The 22,276-nt window shown below is 33.8% G+C and overlaps 4 protein-coding genes across 7 annotated transcripts; 2 read left to right on the top strand and 2 right to left on the bottom strand.

Moving 5' to 3' along the window:
* Positions 1–1,625: 1,625 nt before the first annotated feature.
* Positions 1,626–3,839, top strand: LOC109182078 (protein FLUORESCENT IN BLUE LIGHT, chloroplastic-like). 2 transcript variants are annotated; one of them, XM_019332118.1, is made up of 3 exons: positions 1,626–1,898; positions 2,830–2,992; positions 3,131–3,839. In XM_019332118.1, the coding sequence occupies exons 1-3, from the start codon at positions 1,671–1,673 to the stop codon at positions 3,652–3,654; spliced, it is 915 nt and encodes a 304-aa protein (XP_019187663.1). In that variant the 5' UTR covers positions 1,626–1,670; the 3' UTR covers positions 3,655–3,839. The 2 variants fall into 2 exon arrangements, with proteins under 2 accessions (XP_019187663.1, XP_019187664.1); XM_019332119.1 differs by having other exon boundaries at positions 1,628–1,880.
* Positions 3,840–8,815: 4,976 nt separating this feature from the next.
* Positions 8,816–9,181, top strand: LOC109181189 (josephin-like protein). Its single transcript, XM_019330940.1, has one exon. The coding sequence runs from the start codon at positions 8,816–8,818 to the stop codon at positions 9,179–9,181; it is 366 nt and encodes a 121-aa protein (XP_019186485.1).
* Positions 9,182–10,388: 1,207 nt separating this feature from the next.
* Positions 10,389–14,824, bottom strand: LOC109182077 (putative tRNA (cytidine(32)/guanosine(34)-2'-O)-methyltransferase). Of its 3 annotated transcripts, none has more exons than XM_019332116.1 (12): positions 14,589–14,824; positions 13,696–13,776; positions 13,506–13,599; positions 12,979–13,028; positions 12,737–12,786; positions 12,372–12,480; positions 12,161–12,221; positions 12,019–12,071; positions 11,800–11,892; positions 11,592–11,655; positions 11,056–11,163; positions 10,389–10,792 (listed from the first exon to the last, which is right to left on the bottom strand). In XM_019332116.1, the coding sequence occupies exons 2-12, from the start codon at positions 13,720–13,722 to the stop codon at positions 10,551–10,553; spliced, it is 951 nt and encodes a 316-aa protein (XP_019187661.1). In that variant the 5' UTR covers positions 13,723–13,776; positions 14,589–14,824; the 3' UTR covers positions 10,389–10,550. The 3 variants fall into 3 exon arrangements, with proteins under 3 accessions (XP_019187661.1, XP_019187660.1, XP_019187662.1); XM_019332115.1 differs by having other exon boundaries at positions 14,613–14,824; XM_019332117.1 differs by having other exon boundaries at positions 14,518–14,614.
* A 3,717-nt stretch (positions 14,825–18,541) lies between these two features.
* Positions 18,542–21,558, bottom strand: LOC109181188 (protein NRT1/ PTR FAMILY 5.6-like). The gene is made up of 4 exons (XM_019330939.1): positions 21,487–21,558; positions 21,319–21,385; positions 20,844–21,061; positions 18,542–19,867 (listed from the first exon to the last, which is right to left on the bottom strand). The coding sequence occupies exons 2-4, from the start codon at positions 21,359–21,361 to the stop codon at positions 18,542–18,544; spliced, it is 1,587 nt and encodes a 528-aa protein (XP_019186484.1). The 5' UTR covers positions 21,362–21,385; positions 21,487–21,558.
* Positions 21,559–22,276: the final 718 nt, after the last annotated feature.

The following is a 22,276-nucleotide window of genomic DNA, read 5'->3' as shown; positions in this document are numbered from 1 at the left end:
AATATAATCTCTAATTATGTGCATATTCAAATAAATTTATAAAGGGAATTTACATAATTACATTGATTTATTCTTAATTGTATTTCATCTATATTATAATTTTCACAATACGAATAATAACTAAGATAATTACATTTGGAAAGCAAATTTAAATTTTTGTATGTGTAAATTTAAACTCTAATTGAACACATTTTTTATATGATTATATAATATATAGCTATTTTATTTTTCAAAAGTATATTTTTTATATGATTATATAATATATAGCTATTTTATTTTTTAAATGTTGTGCTTTTTTTTTTTTCACAATACGAATAATAACTAAGATAATTACATTTGAAAAGCAAATTTCAAATTTTGTATGTGTAAATTTAAACTCTAATTGAACACATTTTTTATATGATTATATAATATATATAGCTATTTTATTTTTCAAAAGTATATTTTTTATATGATTATATAATATATAGCTATTTTATTTTTTAAATGTTGTGTTTTTTTTTTTTTATAATAAAGGATGTTGTGGCATTAATTGTAACATTAATTATTCCCAAACCATATAGCTTTATTATATAAAGGATTTTTGGTGAACATAAGGGGTGTGAGCATATATCCATTAATGTGTATTCAACTATTAGCTTAGGCTTTTAGTTGAGATGGAGCACATGCTTCAATTTGGTATCAGAGCCAGACCAAAGATCATGGGTTCGCATCTCAATGCCACTCGTAAGCGACTACGGTTTACCGGTCGTATTCGCATCTCAATGCCACTCGTAAGCGACTACGGTACCAAATTACAATTTGACCTCTCTAATAGAGAAGCCTAAGTCAATTAAACCTGAACCACATAAAATAACTATATACTATATAGAAAATAATAACACTCACTAACAAGGGGGACATAAAATAACTATATACTATATAGAAAATAATAACACTCACTAACAAGGGGGACAGGCCCCCGCTCTATGAAAGAGACCTCTCTAATAGAGAAGCCTAAGTCAATTAAACCTGAACCACATAAAATAACTATATACTATATAGAAAATAATAACACTCACTAACAAGGGGGACAGAGTCGTTCTAGAGGAGCCCCCTCAAACAATCCAGCGAATCGTCTAAGACCGTTGTACCCATCTCGACATCTTGCCCCAAATTTGCAAGCTAATGGGTACATTTATTGTCTTCCCTCATAACGTGGACCATTTTTACAACCTTGAATTTCCCAAGAAATCGTTTGCAGTCAAGAGCAATAATGTTTGAGCCCTAGCCACCCATGGCGTCCTTGTGCATTAAAGTGACCATAGCTTCGTTGTCCAACTCGAACACCACCTTCTCCTAGCCAATTTGAATAGCTAGTTTCAGACCTTCCCTTGATCCTCATAGCTCAACCAAAAAACTAGAGGTGATCCCAATATTCACCGTGACTTCTCTTTTTATTAAGTATTATAGAGCTATCCCACCATAAGTTTAAAAAAATTAACTAAATATTGTATTAAAAATAAATATTATGATGTAAAATTTAAGCCCAAAATATAATAAACTTGTGAATAATAGATGGAGCTATTTGATACTTTTCACTTTATTTATTTATTTATTTATTTTGTCTATTAGGAAATATCTTTTATCCAAATGTTATCAGAAATCCAAAACCGAAAAGAAGAGAAGCAATGAGGATCATGGTGGTGCAGCAAGGGCTTCTGCCGAGGAGTCTTTGCCGTCATGCTGCTTCTCCATCTTCCTTTTCCATTCCCAAAACCCACACTGCAAAACCCAATTTGCTCACCATCTCTGCAACACTCGCCTCTCTAAGCGATAGGCAGCTCAAGAATGAGCAGCGAATGGCATTGGAAAGAAATTCCAAAAAATCTACCGGATGGGTACCAGTAGAAATCAAAGTACTAATTTTTAGTTTCCTTATGTGCCCATTTTCCTATAATTGCATTGTCAATTGTGTGTGTGTTCTTTTGCTGAACTAGTGGAAAAAAAAAATCTGTCAGTTGTTTGTTTGAATGCTGCCATATTTAGACTTATTAGAGCTTATAATTCTTGAATGGGATATAATCTTGGGGCATATTTAGATTTATTACATTTATATGCTGCTTTGTGTGCCTTTTAGAGTAGAAAACTAATGTGAGTGAACTGGAAAAAAGAGTACAAGGAATGCCATTGCTTGATCTTTTCATGAGTCACACAAATGTAACTCACTGGAATTAACATTTGGCATTTGGTTAGGCAAATTTTATAAATTTCGATTGAAGCATGAATAGAGTTCTTCATATTGAATTCTGCATGTTTTAGATGCCATTGCTTGTTTTGCTTATATTGTTCGAGTTTTGGATCGTGTCTAATCAATTTGTGTTTTTGGCTACTTAAGGTGGACCTTATTCTCCTGTTTAGTCACCCTTGACAAAGTGGTTCTTTGCACATTTGCCTATATTTAGTCTTATATAGCCTTAAGCCATTAATTCTTTTCAACGAGGATCATGATTTATGTATGTTATGTATCATATTTGGTCTGATTCGTTGAAGCTTGGTTCAAGGATTATTAGATAGTTAACAAGAGATCAAATCATTTCAACTCAAATTGTAGATTTAATTTAGCAACTATTATTATAAGTCTAATGTTCTTCCCATTTCAATTCTAATTTATTACTCTTAGCATGTAGTTAGCTTATTCAGTAGTCTAAAATCTGAAGATTGAAATTCTGCAGAGAAGTAAAACTTGTCATCCAATTCCTTTATTTGCTTGGATTTCAAATATAAAATATTGTTGAATAATAATAGTGAACAATTAATCTGTTCCTCATCAAAATTTTTATGTGGCAGACAATATTTCCATTTATGTTACGCCCAGCAACACTGATTGTTGCTAATGCATTGATGATAGTTACACCTCTAGAAGCGCTGGCCGAAACGTGTGAAGTAGAAAAATCTGGTTTTAGCATGCCCTTGCTGCTCTTTGTATCCCTAATCGGGGCCACAGTTGGAGGTAAGGATGAAAGGTGCTTCAAAATTTGTTCTTTCTGACAGTATCTTTCTGGGATTTTTTTTTTCTTTTTTTGACAAATAACAAATTGTTCTAGATTGCTGGGGATTTCCTTGATTTCTTATACTTTTGTGTTTGCAGGGCTACTTGCACGCCAGAGGAAAGGAGAACTGAAGCGGCTGAATGATCAGCTGCTTCAGATCAATGCAGCATTAAAAAGGCAAGCAAAAATTGAATCTTATGCACCTAGCTTGAGTTACGCTCCAGCTGGTGCAAGAATACCAGAAAGCGAAGTGATTGTTGATCCGAGGAAAGAGCAGCTGATATCTTGTCTTAGAAGCGGGAAGAGTTTCTTGAGAAACCAAGGCCCAAAGCAAGCATTTTCGGAGTTCAAGAAAGCCCTTGATCTTGCCAAAGATCTTAAAGATTCAATAGAGGAGAAGAAGGCTGCGAGGGGTTTAGGTGCATCACTGCAAAGGCAGGGAAAGTATCGGGAAGCCATCAAATACCATTCTATGGTTCTCGACATTTCAGAACGAGAGAAAGAGGACTCTGGGAGTACCGAAGCTTATGGAGCAATAGCTGACTGCTATACCGAGCTTGGTGATCTGGAACGAGCTGCAAAGTACTACGATCAATATATTTCGAGGTTACAGTCAGATTGAGCGGTTTTCTTCTCTTTTTCCTCTTGGTAGTATAATGTTAATTTGTTAGTTGGCTGGAATTCTAAAATCCCCCAGAAAACTAATCTTTGTTTTCTATGGTCTGCTTTTCGTTTGCCTCCCACACTTGTCTGAGTTAATTAATGATGTTTGCCAAAGTCTAAAAGAGAACTCTTTTTCTTTGTTTATTGTCATTATCCAAATCAAAAGCTTATTAATGGTTTGTGGGTGGTGGCTCTAATTGTATTCCCTGTTTGTTTGAAACCCTGGATTAGGCACATTAACCCTGGATTAGGGACATTAAGCTTGGGATAAGAATTGAATTGGTTTCAGGATACTTGACTAAAGAGTAGCTCACAAAATTGCCTTCATTATATTATCTCAATCTTTTTTTTTTTTTTTTTTTTTTTTTTTCTGAAGTGCCCAGATTTCTATTTAAAAGATATTTCCGTGATTCCTCTCTCATGCTTAGATCCCCCTCCCCCACAAATCCATTGCCTACCACATTTTCATGTTTAGGGTTTCCTATAATACAAACATTGTTGTTGTTCTTATTGTTTACCTAGTATAATATGAAGTACTAATATTGAGTATTTATTATTATACATCGTAGGCTCTTAAAAAGACTCAAATTGAAAATATAATATCTTTATCTCACTATTCAAAAGATGTGTCAAAATAATATTGGAATATTGAACACCTCTTATAATAGTCGCCCCGTGACATTAAATTTCCATTATAATATCAAATGTTGAAACTGAAATGATAGTTTTCGATCAGTAGATAAAACCAAATTTGAGATCAATCTATCAGAAATCAGAATATGAAAGTACCTTTATTTTTTGTTGTCATTAGTTCACAATACGTACGAAGGTTGACTGCAAATAGTTGAATAAGGAATTCCATTTTATTTTATTCAATATTTGAATCATATATATTGTTCTTTAATATTATAATATTATTATATACCAGCAGCATATTTATCAGGAACCACGTCAGCATAGAATTTCTTTGTTTGCATTCAAAATCTATTGTATGAAATCCAATATCAAACCTCAAAACATGTGTTACATATTACTTGGTCTTTCTCCGTGTAATGTGATTCTTTTTCATGCGTATTTAATTTTTCCGTGTAACGTGATTCTTTTTCATGCATATTTCCCGAGATTTTTAATAATTCAAAATTGTCTACTACATACTCCACTTCTTTACAACCGATATCTCTAATAATTCAAAATTCATATGGAGTAGTTACATACTTCTTCACAAAGAAACATTTTAGTCAAGTGGTGCATGCTTTTAAAGAAATCATTAATAGATTCTACTTTAAATTATAATTCAAAATGACTATGTATTTACAAGTCAATTTTTCAACAATCATATCATGTTAGCCTGCTAATTAAAAAAATAAAAATAAAAAGGAAAATTTTTCTCAAAGAAAGGAGGAAGATGCAAAATTGAGAATCCATGGATAAGATTTGAGAATATATGATTGTTTCTCAAGTGAGAAAGAGGAAAATGCTGTTCTAAAGAAGAAGAAAAAAAAATTCTAACTTTAATGTATGTATAATGATTTGTATTTAGATGAAAATCAATTTGGTTATTATTACCCATAATGAAGATGGAAATGATGCATGTATGTTAATGCATGTGTTATGTGTATGGTTGAATAAGAGAGCAATATATATAATTTGTAAAATATGTTTATAATCATAAGTTTTCACTTCAAGCTAATGAGATAAGGACATGCGTGCCATGTTATAGAATTTATGTATTAGAATATATAGAAAGCCTTACATATTAATTTAATTTAATAATAAATGTTTAAAAAACATACTTATGCGTGAATTAAAATAAGAAACAAAAAGTTGATTAGTTGTTTAGAAAATATCTAATAATTTGTAAGAATTAATTTCATTTTCAATTCCTTGACCAGTTGACTATGGTGATTCTTTTTTATTATTTGTTATTCTTGATGAGTATTTTGACAACTTCGGGTCTTTCTGAATCAACCAAATTAAATTAAAAAAAAAAAAATTACTCTCATATGAAGAATGGTGAATATGACAATATTTCGAACTGAGCTTCGTCTTGAAAAAAATAAAATAAAAATTGAGAGATTAAAAATGATATGATAAAAAAAATATCGCAAATACCATATGATGGCCTTGTCATAAATGCAAAACATATATACATAGAGATGAATGAAAAGGGGAGTCCAAAGAAATGTGATATGAGAATATATAGAATGAAAGATGGGTGGCATGAAAATTGAAAAGGGGAGAGGGGTAGGGCAAGAGAGGGAACATTTTCTCTAAAGCAAAATAAAGCTGATGAAGAGAAGAGAATCATCATTTCTTGTCTCTTTATTCACCATATACTCTTCTACTCTTTCTACCATCTTCATCAATTCACTCTCCTCCCACTTTTTCCCCATTCCTCACACACCTTTTTCCTTTTTGACCAAAACCCTATTTTTGTTTTCTTTCTTGATTTTTGTAACACAATTTCCTACCTGGCCTGCCTGTTGTTGTTCATACTCAGCTAGCTTGTCCTCTATTCTCACAATTTTTCTTCACACATCACCATCTATATATGTGTTTTCAAATTTCAACAAGAAAAAAAAAAACATTTTTTAAAAAATGAATAATTTGAATTGATTAATGATGTGAAAATGATATTTCTTCAACTTTTGAAGAAAAATAGGGCAATGGATATTCTCTTTTTTTTTTTTATGCAACCTTATGATTGCCTTCCATGCACGTTTGGTCCATCTTGAACAAATCAAATTCAATCATGTCTATATACACACACACATGTCAAGTTTGTTTATACATCCCTATGAGATTGTTAACTTATGCTAGGTGTACATCTAACTAAAACACAATTTTCTTCACAAAATTGTAGCATGAAACAATATTTTGCAACATTGTATAATACAACGTACGTTTTTAAAGTTAAACTGTCGATAAGGATTAAATTAAATGAATAAGTAACATTAAGCAAGGAGATGACCCAAAGGGTTAGCTTAAGTGGCAACGGAGTTTCTTTGTGGGGATGATCCTAGGAATAACTAGGTTTGATTCTTACAAGTGACAATTCTCTTTGGACTAGCTCCCATGTCTTTGCATCCTAAAAAAATTTATATTTTTTATGTACAGAATTATATAGTAAAATACATATAAATTCAAACGGGATTAAACGGACGGTTCTCCCAACTTATAGAAGGTGCACGATATAATTTGCCCCGTAAAATGGTCACTCCTAATCTAGCAAATAAAGTATATTACATAATTTAGGGATTACTCGCATTGGACGTTCCCAAACTAGCTAGATTGGGTCAGGTAAATTTAATAATACTAATACTGGCATTGCATCCTTCATTCTCCATTCGGGGTCTATTCTAAAGAGAATCCAATATTTTTTTGGGTGTGAATAATATTTTTTTAAAAAAATTAAAATACCATCTATCAAAGTATGTATCATTCTACAAAGGACCAAAAGAATGTATTGATTTAGTCTTGTTGTAAATACTAGTGTACAAGTATTTAGATGTTTATATGTCACACCTTGTTTTGTGTGACTGTGTTAGACTCAATGAATGAACGGGTCAACTGGCTAGCTTACCGATGGGTAAGGGTGACAATAATGTTAAGGTGACTTCTGCTTTAGACACTAAGGTATATCGCTGAATCAGGCCTCCTAACCCAATTAAGTTTGAGGACTTGTCGCCAGTCTTGGATTTGATTATGAAGGAGCTGAGACCGATGCAATTTGAAGGGTACAATTGGTCGGGAGCTATTGTCGTTTCCATAATGAGCACATGGGAGGGCGAAACCAATATGACACGTATGAGGGGTAAGGCTAGTCTGCGTGCTAAGAGGAGCCTCAGGATACCGTATGAGCGTGTAGGCCCGTGATATATAAGCTAATTGAAGCATATCCAACTATTTATCTCTTTCATCCATTTTCAAACAGGACCTTTAAGTTTAGAGTTAAAACTTATATATAATTTTAAAAACTAAATTTGGAATGCAATGATTTAAAAGTTTGGGCATAATTTTTGGGGGTTTTAAACTTATATATCATTTTAAAAACTAAATTTGGAATTCAATGATTTAAAAAGTTTGGGCATAATTTTTGGGGATTTTGTTAGTTGTAAGTTGTAACCCCTTTCTTGTGTTTAACTGTTTTGGTTTATAAATTTGATTTAAAATAGAAAACGGAATATTTATTATATATACTACTGCTTTAAACTCTTGTACGGAACTGGTCAACGGTCAACCCATTTGAAATAGGGAATTTAATTCTATTTCCCACTTTTTTTAAAAAAAGAATCCGGTCAAGAAATGCTATTAAGACAACTTTTTTATTGAATATTTTACCCAAAGCAATAAATGTTTTAATTTTTATTAGTGGTTCATTGACTGACTTTATTACAAAAGAATAAAATGAATTGATAACAATTAAAAAGAAATTGAAATAAAAAATTTTAAAATTTTAATTACAATAATGTGCGGTGTGCATATTCTATGCTTTTTTGAATCATACTTATATTTATGAAATTATTTGTTCTTTTAATTTTTTTATTAAAGCATAAAATATAACTTTATAAAATACACAAAATCACATAATTCTCGTGTTTTAACTCAAAAGAAAAAAAAAATCAATAAATTAACCAGGGACAGTGTGAGAGCAACCTCTCAAAGTGAGGGGAGTTCTTTGTGCGCAGTGAGCACAGGTCTAGCCTCTGTGGTTCATGTTCAGTTGAATTACTATGATTTACATCCTCCCAAATGCTCTGTCGAGTCGGGATGTGAGGGCCCTTAGAGTTGGGGTTCAGCCTTTTGGAAGAATAAATCATTTTATTGTGATTAGCCCGTTAATAGTCTGACTAACTTTACTAAATTATCCCGACAATCAATTTCATTCTTCCAAAAGGTTGAACTCTAAGGCCACCCTCACCCCGACCCGACATAGCATTTGTCATTCAATTCCATAAATTTGAAGTTGGTAAGACATTCCTTCTCCTTCTTTCCCTCTCATCAATTTTCAATAAATACCTCCTTTCATCATTTCACCTTCCTCTCTTCTCCATATTACAATTACTCTGCCTGCCACCCCCTACCCCTCCCTCCACTCCATTGCAACAAGATTCTAGAAAATGAACAAGAGAGTGCTTTTCAGCCCAGAAGGCGAATACGAAAGAGCAGTAAAAGTTGGGAGAAACAAGAAGAGGGTGACAACACCGGTGTGGAGCTTCAAACTCTCCGAGAAGTCTTCACTGTTTATGGCGGCCAGATTTGTCAAGAACTTGGGAGCGAAGATGTCGAAAGCCGTCCGTTTGATGTCGAGTTCTAATAGGAAGAGAGCGTCGTGTAAAGTTTCTTCTGCTAGTTTGGTAAGGACGAGGTCTTATGCAGAAACGCTGGTTGATTCTCAGAGAGCTGAGGCTATTGAGGATTGCATTGAGTTCTTGAACTCTTCTTCGTCTTTGCCCAGATCAAGCTCGGTTTCCAGTTCTTTTTAAGGTTAGTTTCTTGATATAGAGTGAAACCTTTTATGTAAATTTAGCCCCACCAAAAAAAAAAAAAAAAAAAAAGTAGAGAAGAAAGAACAGGAGAGAGAGAGAGAGAGAGAGAGAGAGTAGTTTGTTGATTCGTTGATTTAGTGTTTTGATGTAAGAAATTTTACACAGAGATTTGTTGTTCTTGGCATGGGTAGTTTAGAAGCAGGGCAGTAGGAGAGAGACTCTTGTTTTTTGGACCAATGCCTGTCTTCATTGGCAGAGCTCCAGTGTGGATTTTCTACTATTTTGTTTTCTTCAACGACTCTCTTTCGTTATTCCTGCAGAATTCCATCTCGACTTCATATAATTTGTCTGTTACAATTTTTTTTTATGATACTGTATTTGTCTATAGTCAATAGTTATGATGAATGTATTTAAAGAAAAAGAAGCCATATCCAATGAGGGTACCAAAACACCATTTTGGTGTAAAAATCTGGTGCAAGCTTTGTCCAAGGAAGACACCAAATTCTACACCAAAATGGTGTAAATGAATAGTGGTATACCAAATATTAACACTATTCATTTACACCATTTTGGTGTAAAACTTTTTTTTAAAAAAAATTTCCAATTGTTTATTTTTTAGAAGTTTATATTATTAAAAATAAATTATAAATATTTAAAGATCTCATTGATACTAATACATTTAAAACGAAATCAATATTGACTATAAAATAATTGAAAATTAAAATACAGAAAAACAAACTTCATTTTAAATATTACTATTTATATCAAAATTATATTTTATATTAAAATAATTAAAGTAAACGAAATTAAAGTTTTAAATTATAAGAATACAAATTATTTTAATGTAAAATAGAATTCGGTGTAAATGGATCATTATGGATGAAATAAAGCTTGATGCAGAATTTGGTATAAATAAATTGGAGATAAAAAAAAATTTAGCATAAGAATATACTGAAAATATTCTTTTGGGGTTTTGGTGTTTTGAATTGGAGATGGCCTAAATGAACCTGAGATTGCACACTATAGGCAGGTCTACCATTACTTTATCACACTAAACAGCCCAGACAAATGAAACCAGAATATCAGTGCAACATTTGTAAAAAATTAAAAAAATAAAAATAAAAAATTAAAAACACTTTCAAAGTGTGCACTGATTCTCTTTCAGTCTTTCCTGTTGGATTTAAAGGTTAACAAGTACAAAGAATCAGTAGTTACCAAAATTTCAAAACCTTATAAATGGTACACCAGAAAAAAGACTCATCCAACTCAACTATTACAAACAAAAGCCTTCTTTTGGTTTCTAAATGACTCATCCATGCCCTGTGGTTTCTAAATTAGTATATGAAACTATTTGTGGATACAACACTTAGGGGCCAAGGGAAAGCTTCTCGAGATCCCGGACACCCTGACTTTGAGCTTTCTTCATTTCGAGAGCTCTCTTGTAAGGCGGTGCAATTGGAGGTTGTACAGGATCTAAGCTCTGATAAGTTCCATCTGCACTTTTTGGAAGGGGATATGAGCGGTCAGAGTCATACCCGCTGAGGTCCCCACAAGCCAAGAATGGGATATACACCTTATTTGGTCCTTCCAGCCATCCACTACTACAATCTGCCATGTAACAAATGAAATTTCACAACTTGACATAATGTGCAAAAGTACTTTTCTAGCCGCTGAATTTTGGGCCATAATTGACTTATCAAGCAGGGAATCAAATCAACAGTTGAAAAGTAAGACAAAAGAAAGAAGCTGACAACAGCGCGATAAAGAACAATCAGTAAAAGAAACAAAGTGCATCGGAAAAGTGGAAACTGAGAAATGATGAAAGTATTAATCCTGGAAAGAATAGAGGGGGGTATGGGAGCAGCAGTTACCTAGATCCTCTACACCAGATGGACTTCCAACCTTCTCAAGGAGACGATACAGGTCTTTCTCATTAAATCCTTCAGGAGGAGAATAGTTCTCACAGACTGCAAATGCTTCTGCACTTGATACAACATATGGCTTAGCTACAAATCTAAATCATTTTCTCCGAATAGCATTTGATATTCCCCTTTCATTTGGACAAATTGGACTACGTACCAGAATACAGCAAATCTAAAATTTTCTACCTTGCCATTGACAAGTATTACATCTCTTTGATTTTAAGACAATGATCCCAGTATCAATGATTTATTAGGTTTCTGTGTTGTGATGGCCACAAAATTTTGGAGGGTGGATTCTTTCTTATTTAAATAAATGATTACAAAATCTATTTAATAAAGTATTAAAAACAGCTTTTTAGGCTTATCTTGATACAACTGTGAGGCTATGGGCAATCACAGATTCACATGGCCACAGGCCACCTCTATAATAGAGGCTTTATTATGGCAAATTCTACACAAAAATGGGTAAAGGAGTTGCTACTTACCTATACTTGAATTACGACTGCTTTTGGGCTTAGCAAAAGTAACTTCAGTGAAAAAAAGTTTTAGCTGCATTAAAAAGCAATGCATGAGAAACTACACTAGTAAGATACAGTAATGCTGAACTAACAAAAATGAGGATATATACGTCAGACTAGTTGTACAATCTTATACAAAAACTCATCTAAGAGGATATAAATGTAAGCAACTAACCTGACAATAAAGAAGGCTTGTATCTTTCCCTCGAAAAATTTTTGCTATGAACTTTCCACCACTTTTTAGTATGTGAGTAACTATTGTCAAACCCTGCAAGGCCATTTGAGTGACAAAGATGTTGGTCAAGAGAAAAAGTCAATAACAAAGATAGATAGATACATACACATTATACACATATATACACACACACACACACATGGAGAGAGAGGCACTAACTGCCAATATGAGTTGGGACTGAACAAATTCATCCATATCATGGAGTCCGGTAACTGCAAGATAAAGAGTTAGACAAAGGCTATCAGGATCACAACCAATAGAAATGCTAACAACTTACAGTAAATGAAGTTTTAACACTTACCATCAGGTGCACCATCACAAACAACCAGGTCAGCTTTGCATCCATCAAAATGTCTAATTACCTGATGAGAGAATAAGATAAATGATGTTCACAAACCAGTAGCAAAGTTAGCATTAACACTTATCCTATTTAATTATGTCAGAGCACCATATCCCACCCAAACCCTCAAAACAAAAACATTTATGAAAGAAAGCAGGGTAAAAGCCCATACCACTTCAGCCGTTCTAGCATTTGTTATATCACCCTGTACTTGAATCACACCTTCAATTGGAGCCATGGGCTGCAAATCAATGGCTACAATAAGTGGGAGATCATTGTCCCTGGCAAATGATAGCAAAAGGGAAAACCATAGCTTATATAAGACTTTAGGCAGCAAGGATCAAATTACATTATTTATAAAAATCGGTAGCGTAACATATAAACAAATTGGTATAAGTATGTGTGACGGGATAAGCACCCACAAGCTTCTATGCCAGTTATTAAAGAAAATTAAAAAAGAAAAAAAAAGTTTAAAAAAAAAAAAAAACAGATAACATAAATATAAAAAAATAAAAAAGATGAAATCAATGCACTTACGTTGAATCTGGGGACAGCTTTGCTGGGAGATATAATTTCCGGCTCAAAACCTATATATATAAAAAAGATAAGTTCAAATGTTTAATAGATTCAGTCCCACCTACAGTGGAAACAATAGCATTTTAGGGTTTTGAGTTTTGACAATAAAATAGTCTCCAAGGTCCAAGTTCTTAGTAAGATGGATAACTTAAAGAAGACACAAATCAGCAATGGAAAGAATACTTTCTAGTAATGTTAGATACCTGACTCCAGCTACCAGGAGCTGCACACAAGTCCACGACACGTTTCACCCCTGCAAATATATATCATATAGTCCATTTCAAGAAATCAAGATAAACATTTGCTAAAAATCTTAATTGGGGACATTATAATGAAATGAAAACTTGCCATCTTCATATAGTTTTCAAATATAATAACACATAACCAACTTCATGAGACCAAATAACGAATAATTGAGACTAGACAAGGAAAACACTTTCTTGAAATCTGAATTGGGAACATAGGACAAACGAAAGCTTGCTAGCATTGCCATATACATATGCATTAAGTTACAACAACTATTTCAGTTTTTCTTCATATACATTGTCCAATGATAAAAATTCCCTAATCTTCCTCTAAAAGGGCAATAGTGTCTTAATAGTCCAGATTGTGGTTAACACATTCTTGAACTGCATCTCAAATAAAAAACACCAGTGAACAATATATTATTAATTTCACTTCATAAGGAATTAAAATCTGTCAACTTTTTGCAAGATTTTGAAACAAACACCTTCAAATATGTTAAACTCCTCATCAATCTGAAGGAGTTTAAAGGCACTCCTTGCACGCCACCCTTCCTCTTTAGCTTTCCGATAATAAATATCCTGTAAAGTTCATTTAGTTACAAAAAGTTGGCATACGGTGGAAAAAAAAAAAAACATGTCAGATCAAAATATATTTGAGCAGACAAAACAGTGTACCCTTTTATCCCTTGAAGCTTTTCCCATATCCCCAACTTCTGTAAGTCTGCTAACAAGTGAAGGTGAACCCCTAATTCAATCCTGTTCAATAACAATTTAAAGTGAATTTTATAAATCATATCATGTATCATATATAAAAATACATAAAGCTCAAAGAGAGAAAGTGAAAATCTATTTTGCAACATTTGTGCACAAGTGGCACAATCGCACCACATTGGGCACCAGTGGCATCAAATTTAATCTGGCTATAATTAAGCACACATTGCAACAACTTTATATCATGTAGTCCATCAGCAATTCAGCATTATAGATTTAACACAATCACATTTCATCTAGCTGTAATTATCCCCAGTTCTCATCAACAACTCAAATGGATCTAGAAATACTTCCAATATGATAATACACGCAAAACTGTCAAGATTTTCTTGGCTTATTCAGTTATTGAATACAATCTACACTAATTAATGGATTGAGTATTGAATAGGGAAAGATGAAATCTATTACGGGATACTCAACAAATTGAGAAATGCTAAAACTTAAGTCAGTTCTCCAAAAACATTGGAGAGAATAAATGAAACAAAAACAAAAGTTTATGTATATATGCATGTGGGTATGAGGGCAATAAGCCAGTTGGTTGAAAATTTTAAAATTAAAATTCTGAACTTCTAATTTTAACAAAAATTAGCACATTTACATTAATAAAAATAAATTTAAACAGCATTCAATCAATTTAAATCTCACTAAAGAAATTGTATAAAAAAAAAAAAAAAAAAAAGCAATAAATTAGAACAAGCAAACTCAATAATATATATCGATACTCACTGGTTGCGTACTTAGCATCAAACTTTCAGAAAATTGGGCAAAATCAAAATTGTTGCAATATATATACTCACAGTCACACACACGACTAAACTCACTGGTTTAGAGGTTCGCCTGTTCGGTTGCTGAAGCACGTCAGACACAAAGGGAGCGACGACGACGACTGTCGGGCACGCTGTTCGACTGTTCCCAGCAGAGAGGGAGCGACCGGCGAATCGGATTGCTGAAGTCTGAAAGAGGCAACGAGGCTGAGGGCTAGTCGGCTTGAGGCAACGATGGACGAGGGTTTGGGTTTTTTTTGGAAATTTTTGTTTTGTTTTATTTTTTTAAGGGTTAATTTCACCCAATTTTTGTTTTGTTTTATTTTTTTAAGGGTTAATTTCACCCGTTTACTTGTTTGGTAATTTTAAATTTAATTCTAGATTATCATTTTTGTCATTTAATTTCTCATGTTATTATTTTTTAGACACTTTTAATTATTTTTATGACTTTTTTTTATTTGTAGTAAAGATATTTTTTTTATTTTTTTTATTTCAACCGATTTAATTGGTTTAGGACTTTATTATAAACCAGTTGAAAAATATGATTACTAAAAATCAGAGGTTACCTAAAGTTATAAACCAATTAAATCGATTAAAATTAAAAAATAATAAAAGAAAAATATGAAGAAACAAAAATACTCTTATTAAAAATATAAAAAGTCATGAAAATGACTAAAAGTGTCTAAAGAACAATAGTCTGGGATTAAATTTAAGAAGAAAAAAATGACCGTTGTGCAATGAGTTTCAACATAAGAAGAGAATTATAATTTGAAATTTCTATTTTATCCATCTATTATTAAATTATTTTTAAGTTTTTCGCATACGGAATATTAACTCTAGAGACCAAACTCGCCACTTCACTCATAACTGATGGACTAAACTTGAATATAGTAATAACTTAGGGACTGAACCAGAACTTGGTTATAATTCAGAGACTAAAATGTAATTTTCCCACCAATTATATTTATGTCAAGTTTATGTAAAGTTACAATCCCTATGAACAACAAAGATCAGAGTGCTATAAAGTGTAACTTCAACCTATATATCCACATGTAAGGATTTTTATTTGATTTCTTATAGAGCTTCGTGATCAAGGGGCAACTGGATAAGCAATATTTGTGTACTATTAGAGATTAGTTAAGAAAATAAGTGCTATTTATATTTCAGTACTTAATCAATCAAATTTAAGATTTAAAAAGAACAAATACGTGCAAACAAATTAAAATGAGGTAACAAATTATTTTCCGCTGTGTTACTCAAATTACCTTTAAATTCATATCTACTTAAGCTAATATATAAAAAGTCTTTAAAAAAGGTTTTAAACTTTATATAAGTATATTCACCTCTTTTCCGTTTAGACTTGTACCCCTTACCCATCAAAACAAATAAACAAACAACAACAGACACGTGTGTGTCTAACATTCTTAAAACCAATTAATTATCTAAATAAGTTGATGGATTCTATTAATTAAAGGTGGAAATGTGAATGTTGCTAATGATGCACACATAAATGTTGGTACACCGTACACTGCTAATTGGTGGCAAAGTTAGAAATAATATTTAGGGTGTACGTGTTTGTATGGTTCAGACATGCGAATGGTTCAGACATGGGAATCAGAATGTGAATCAAATATGTATTTGTCAATGGTAATGAATTTTGGTGAAAGTATTTTGCATGTTTGGTAGTAGAGATAGAATTGGAATGATTATCACTATTGTTGTTTGGTTATGTATGATCGGAATAAAGGTTTAAAAATACAAGAACAAAAAATCTAAGACAATTTATTCTAATATAAAAACATCCAAAGCACCAATATGACCAACAAAAAAAGGAATAAGGGTCAAATAGGTCATTCAATTGCGCACCCAATTACAATTAGGCCATCGAACTAAAAAAAAATACAATTAGGTCCCTGAACTACGCAAACTCATGCAATTCAATCCAAAATCGACCTGTTTACCTGTAAAGACGGTTACCGAATTTAAAAATATTTTTTTTTTAATAATTTTAAATAAAAAAACTATAATTAAAATTTAAAAAAAAAAAAAAAACATATGTCGTCTTCGCCGAAGACGAACGGAGACGGAGGGATCTTCGTCTCAGGCCGTCTCCATGGCCGGGGAGACGGCCCAAGACGAAACCGCCACTTTGTCTCCGCCGGAGACGAAGTGGCAGGCAACTCTTGGGCCTTCTCCTCGGCCATGGAGACAGCCTGAGACGAAGGTGGCTTCGTCTCAGGCCATCTCCATGGCCGAGGAGATGGCCCAAGACGAAGCCAGCCCTTCATCTCCGCCGAAGACGAAGAAGAAGACTTCGTCTCCGGCGGAGACGAAGGGTTTTCTGTTTTTTTAATTTTAATTTTAATTTTAAATTATAAAAAAAATATTTTTAAATTCGGTAACCGCCTTTACAGGTAAACAAGTTAGTTTAGATTGAATTGCACGATTTTGCGTCATTCAGGGACCCAAATGCATTCTTTTTTAGTTCGATGACCCAATTGCAATGTGGTGCGCAGTTAAGTGATCTATTTAACCCTTATTCCACAAAAAAAAAAAAAAATAATAATAATCTAAAAGCATTATTCCAAACTTAAAAATTAAATTACCAATTAAGGAATGAGTTTTCTAATTAAAGAGGTAATCAAATCTCATAATAGTATTGTAAAAACTTGTCAATCAAACAATAACAATGACTTTAATTTTCTTTCATGATAACTAAACCTATGAAGTAAACACATCCTTAATTTACATGAACGCAATAAATTCTGTTTCATTTTTTTTTTTTTTTAAATAAGAAATGCTTCATCGAATTTTGGTTTTACGAATTGGTGTATTAGTGAATGTTGCCACGCGACACATGCCTATTGAACTTTGTTCCACTTTTTTCTTTTTTGACTTTTTAAATTTAAGAAATGGTAGAATCCAAGTAAAGAATAAATAATTGCTAGCAACTCAAGTAAGACATCGTGCTACATGAAAAACATATATGCTTCATTAATTAATGTACAACCACTACCATTATCATCACCACCACCACCACCGTTTCACAACACTAGCCACCATCACATAATCACTTTATAACAAATAATATATTCATTTCCAAGAAAATGAACCAAATAAAAAATATATAATTTCATAATTTTCAAGCGAAACAAAAAAGATAATTTTCTTACCTTCATTCAAACAATAGAAAATTAAATTATTTTTTTTTTAAATGAATCATTTTCTTAAAATTATTTTATAAAAAATATTTTCTAAGTTTTCAAATGGGAAATATAAAATAATGTCATTTTGAACTAGGATTCACGGTATAATATGCCAGTTGCAGTTAATGTGCTATTTTTATTATCTCAATCTCAATTCTCAATTAGCAAAAACTATAATTATTTCCATTGCATTACCAAAAAAAACATACAAATAATTAACATGACAAAAATAATATCTTTGCAGGAAACATTAAAGCAACAATGCCACCCCGACCTCGTCCCACAAAGGCCTATTTGGTAAATTTGTTAGCATATCAGTACATTTTGACTTAGGTAACCACTATTAACTATTTGGTTTGGTTAAACAATTAATATGAGTGTTTCATTAATTAACTTTTTGTAATAATTTATTGCTCTCAAATGCTAAAATTCAAAAAGCTACTCAATCAATTTAAGAGAAATTAAAGTCATTTTGTATACAATAACAATTAATTTACCAAACACTTTTCAACAATCAACTAGTCAAATTCACTAATCAAATCAGTTAGCAGTCATTCACCAAACACAGAAAGCTTTTTCAATGGAGTTTACCTTCAATGATTTCACACTCTTACATTTTAAAAAATAATTATCAAGTACACACACCCTCACAACATGACAACGGGTTTTCTCTTCACCCAAAAAAAAAAAAAAATCACTCGACAAACATTAAAATCCATAGGCCGTCTGGCACTCTGGAAGGCGAGGCGGCTTATAACAAAAACAACCCACCATCATCAACTAGCAGGAGCAGCATCCAGTTTTACCCGGCCGGGGTTGTTGAGGAGCGTCGCCGGCGGCCTTCTTGATCTTGAGAGCCTTCTTTAGCTTTCTGGTGTAGCAAATCGCTGCAATAACGTAATAAACGGTATTGATGCTACTTAGAACAGCAAGAACCCAATAGTAATTCTCCAGCCGACCATCAGTCACTTCTTTCTGTATCCAGCTTTTCCCAGTCACACTCTTGCTGATTTTGGCCACCGCCAAAACCGACACCACACTGCCTATAAATCCCAGACCCATCACGAAGTTGGTGAACTGGAGAATGTAGTTTTGCATGGACTGATCTTCTTCCGAGGCGGCTTTCCCTTGAATCCCCTCGGATGATTTATAGAGAGGGCCATAGTTTAGGAAGAAATCGTTGACGCTTTCTTGGAGGAATGCATCGATGCCGATAACGAAAACGAACTGAGGGACCAGCCAGAATTTGCTGTCGTGGTGCAGATATTTCTTCATTGTGTCCTTTCGTCTTATGTTTTCCACCACCGCCGCCGCCAAGCAACATAGTACGGCGTTGAGCATCGCTATTCCGATGCCGAACAGCGCCGCCATCTTCTTTATACCCAGCTTATCGGCGTCGACTCCTTTGAAGTATTTTCTCGTTATCATATCGCACAAATCGAAGAATTTCTTTATCAAGGTGTAGCTAAAACCGTAGCAGTGTTTGAGGATGAACTTGGCGGCGTTGGCTAGGAGTAAAAGGACGCCGAGAGGGACGGTGTAGACCCCGGCGTCGGGCTTCATTCTGTCGGCCTGCTCGACGAAGAAGGTGTTTCCGATGGAGGAAACCACCCCGCACATTATGAACGACGGCCACACCATGGCGGTTTGGTTGAACATTTCACAGAAATTTATTTTATCGTCACTCTTTGGTGGTGGTGTCTCATCATCATCATTATTATTATTATTATTATAAACTAAAAACCAGTTTGCGATCGCCAATGCGAACGTGGCCGCAAACCCATAGATCGCAACAATCCCAAACCGAGCACTCCAATGTTGCGGCAGAAGCCAACTGGAGACTCCGGAGATCACCACTCTCATCAAATTATTAGCCAGACTTCTTCTCGTCCAAAAACCCTTGTCTTTCTCCTCGTTCACACCTTGTTCGTCCAGGAATGGATCAAGAGAAACGGCGTGACCTGCCATGCCCACGCCTGTTAGCACCAATGATATGTAGAACGTAGCCTTTTGCGCTGGGCCGTAACATTCCGGCCGGTCCTCGCCGCAGTTACCGGCCATGTTGTCCAGCACCGCCGGCTTTGACATGTATAGAAACGCCAAACCCTGCCCATAGTATTTCAAAATAATTTTCAGATTATGTGCTTGCAATTGACATAATATGTAACTGCACTTATGTGCCTTCACATAACATATTAACTACTGATACATAAAATAGTAATTATAGACACATAAGCTATTAATTAATGAGAAAATGGTCAAATAGGCCCTTAAACTTTACCTCAAAGGTCAATTAGCCCTCTAAACTTTACAAAAGTGCAATTAATCCCTCAAACATGTCAAATTGAGTCAATGAAGCCCAAAAATTGATAATTGACATGTTATTATAGGTCATTTCAATTCTGGCGACAGATTTCGGCGACCGACGAGGAATTCCAGCCACTGGCGAAAAAATCCCGTCACCAACGACAAAATCCAGCCATCCGGTCATCTTCTGGAAAAGACGACCGAACAGCCGCCTTCTCCAATGGATCTGGCCGTTCTTCTCCATTGGAGAAGGCAGCTGTCCGGTCGTCTTCTTCATTGGAAGACGACCGGACGGCTAGATTTTGTCGTCGGTGACCAGATTTTTTCGCCGGTCGCCAGAATACGTGGCCAGTCGCCGAAATCCGTTGCCGGAATTGAAACGACCTGTAATAGCAGGCCATTTACCGGTTTTTGGGCTTCATTGACTCAATTTGACATGTTTGAGGGTTTAATTGCACTTTTGTAAAGTTTATATGTGGCTAATTGACCTTTGAGGTAAAGTTTAGGGGTCTATTTGACCAGTTTCTCTTAATTAATTACATGTACAAAATATTAACTGCATACGCATGATATATTAACGATATATATATTATGTGTTTTTAGTTAATCTATTCTGTACGTGCAGTTATGTATATGTAGTTACCATTTTATGTGTTTGTTTTCAATTTATTTACAGATACATTGCACGCACGGGAGACGTATAGTTTTTGGGCTAGGGTAACAATTGACTCTGCGCGTGTATTACTCTTTAAGTAAAAATAAACATTGTACTTACAATGCTGTATACTATACTGGAGTAGAGGAGCATCCGGTAGTTACCAATTTTGTCCGCCATGAAAGCACCGTATAAGCTCAAAAGTTTACTGAAACCAGTCCAAATGTTTATAATTCCAGCTGCATGTGCGAACCCTAGTCTCCACGCATCGGTCAAGTAAGCCATCAGCAGAAACAAAGCGTATTCAGCAGCTATATTAAACCATTTCACATGTGATGCTGCATGCCATACAAAATTAAGTGAACAGGATTAGTTGCATGTGTTAACACTTGTATCAAAAACTACATTTAAATTATGTATATGCAGTTAATATATTATGTATGTTCAATTAATAAATTATATATATACCTATTGTAGTATATTTTCATAGCTATTTTCTCAGCCTACCAGGCTCAAATCATTAGCCTATATTAATGACATTACTTGTCATTTTTAAAAAATTATAACAATACATGAAAATTAAAATTGAAATTACCCATAGTCCACAATATCAAATTCCTCAGGCAGTTTTGCCCCATCACTTTGTCAGGTTCACTCCCGGCCTGCATGCAACCAAACAAAATCACACATGAAAAATGCTAACAATTTGCAGTGAATTAATTGTGTGTGTGGAATGAGAAATGGAACAAAAATATATATCAACCTTTAAGATCAGAGAGTCTCTATCTCAACCTAGAGAAACCTGAGAAGCTCGATCAGTGGAGATTGCATCCACTGCATGCACAATATAATGCTGGAATATATATAAAAAGTAAAGTGGCATCCAATGTGGAAAAGACAGGTTTAAAAGCAATATTACTTAATTGGATGGGGGTACATATTTCCACAACCGGCCTTAAACTTTTTTAAAGTGAAATAAATTAATGGCAGAAGCCAAGTAAAGAACAAAAAGTTGCTAGCAACTCAAGTAAGAGATCATACTTTATATATATGTGTGAAAAACATGCTTCATTAACTTGATGTACAAGCTTAAATGAAGTTATCTTTTCCTACTTTTCTATGCCATATTGCCATAAAAAGGAAATAATCATGTATTGGATCCAGCAAATATGGCAATAATATTTAAGTAATTTTATATAAACTTAACTAATTACTATACCATGCAACCCTACAAGCGACAAAGAGTATTATATATAAAGTAAAAATAGTTGCAAATTAAACTTTAACTTATCTACAAGTACTACTATACATATTTATAAAGTCAAAGTAGTTTATCAATCTTACTATCAAAAAGTGAAATTCCTTACCTTTAGGTTCTCACATTTTGGCCCGATCGGTAGGACAATAGTTATATCATGAATCAGGGTCCACCTTGCAAGGACGATCTGGGTTATATTCATAAATTTCAGTGTTGTAAAAATTGTGCCTAGGCGTCGGCGCCGATTAGGCACTAGGCAGTCGGCCTCCTAGGCGCTCTAGACATCCGCCTAGGC

Source organism: Ipomoea nil, unplaced genomic scaffold, assembly GCF_001879475.1.
Source record: "Ipomoea nil cultivar Tokyo-kokei standard unplaced genomic scaffold, Asagao_1.1 scaffold1043, whole genome shotgun sequence".
In the NCBI taxonomy this organism is placed as follows: domain Eukaryota; kingdom Viridiplantae; phylum Streptophyta; class Magnoliopsida; order Solanales; family Convolvulaceae; genus Ipomoea; species Ipomoea nil.
The sequence above is the reverse complement of the archived record's forward strand: the minus strand, read 5'-3'. Positions and strand labels throughout refer to the sequence as shown.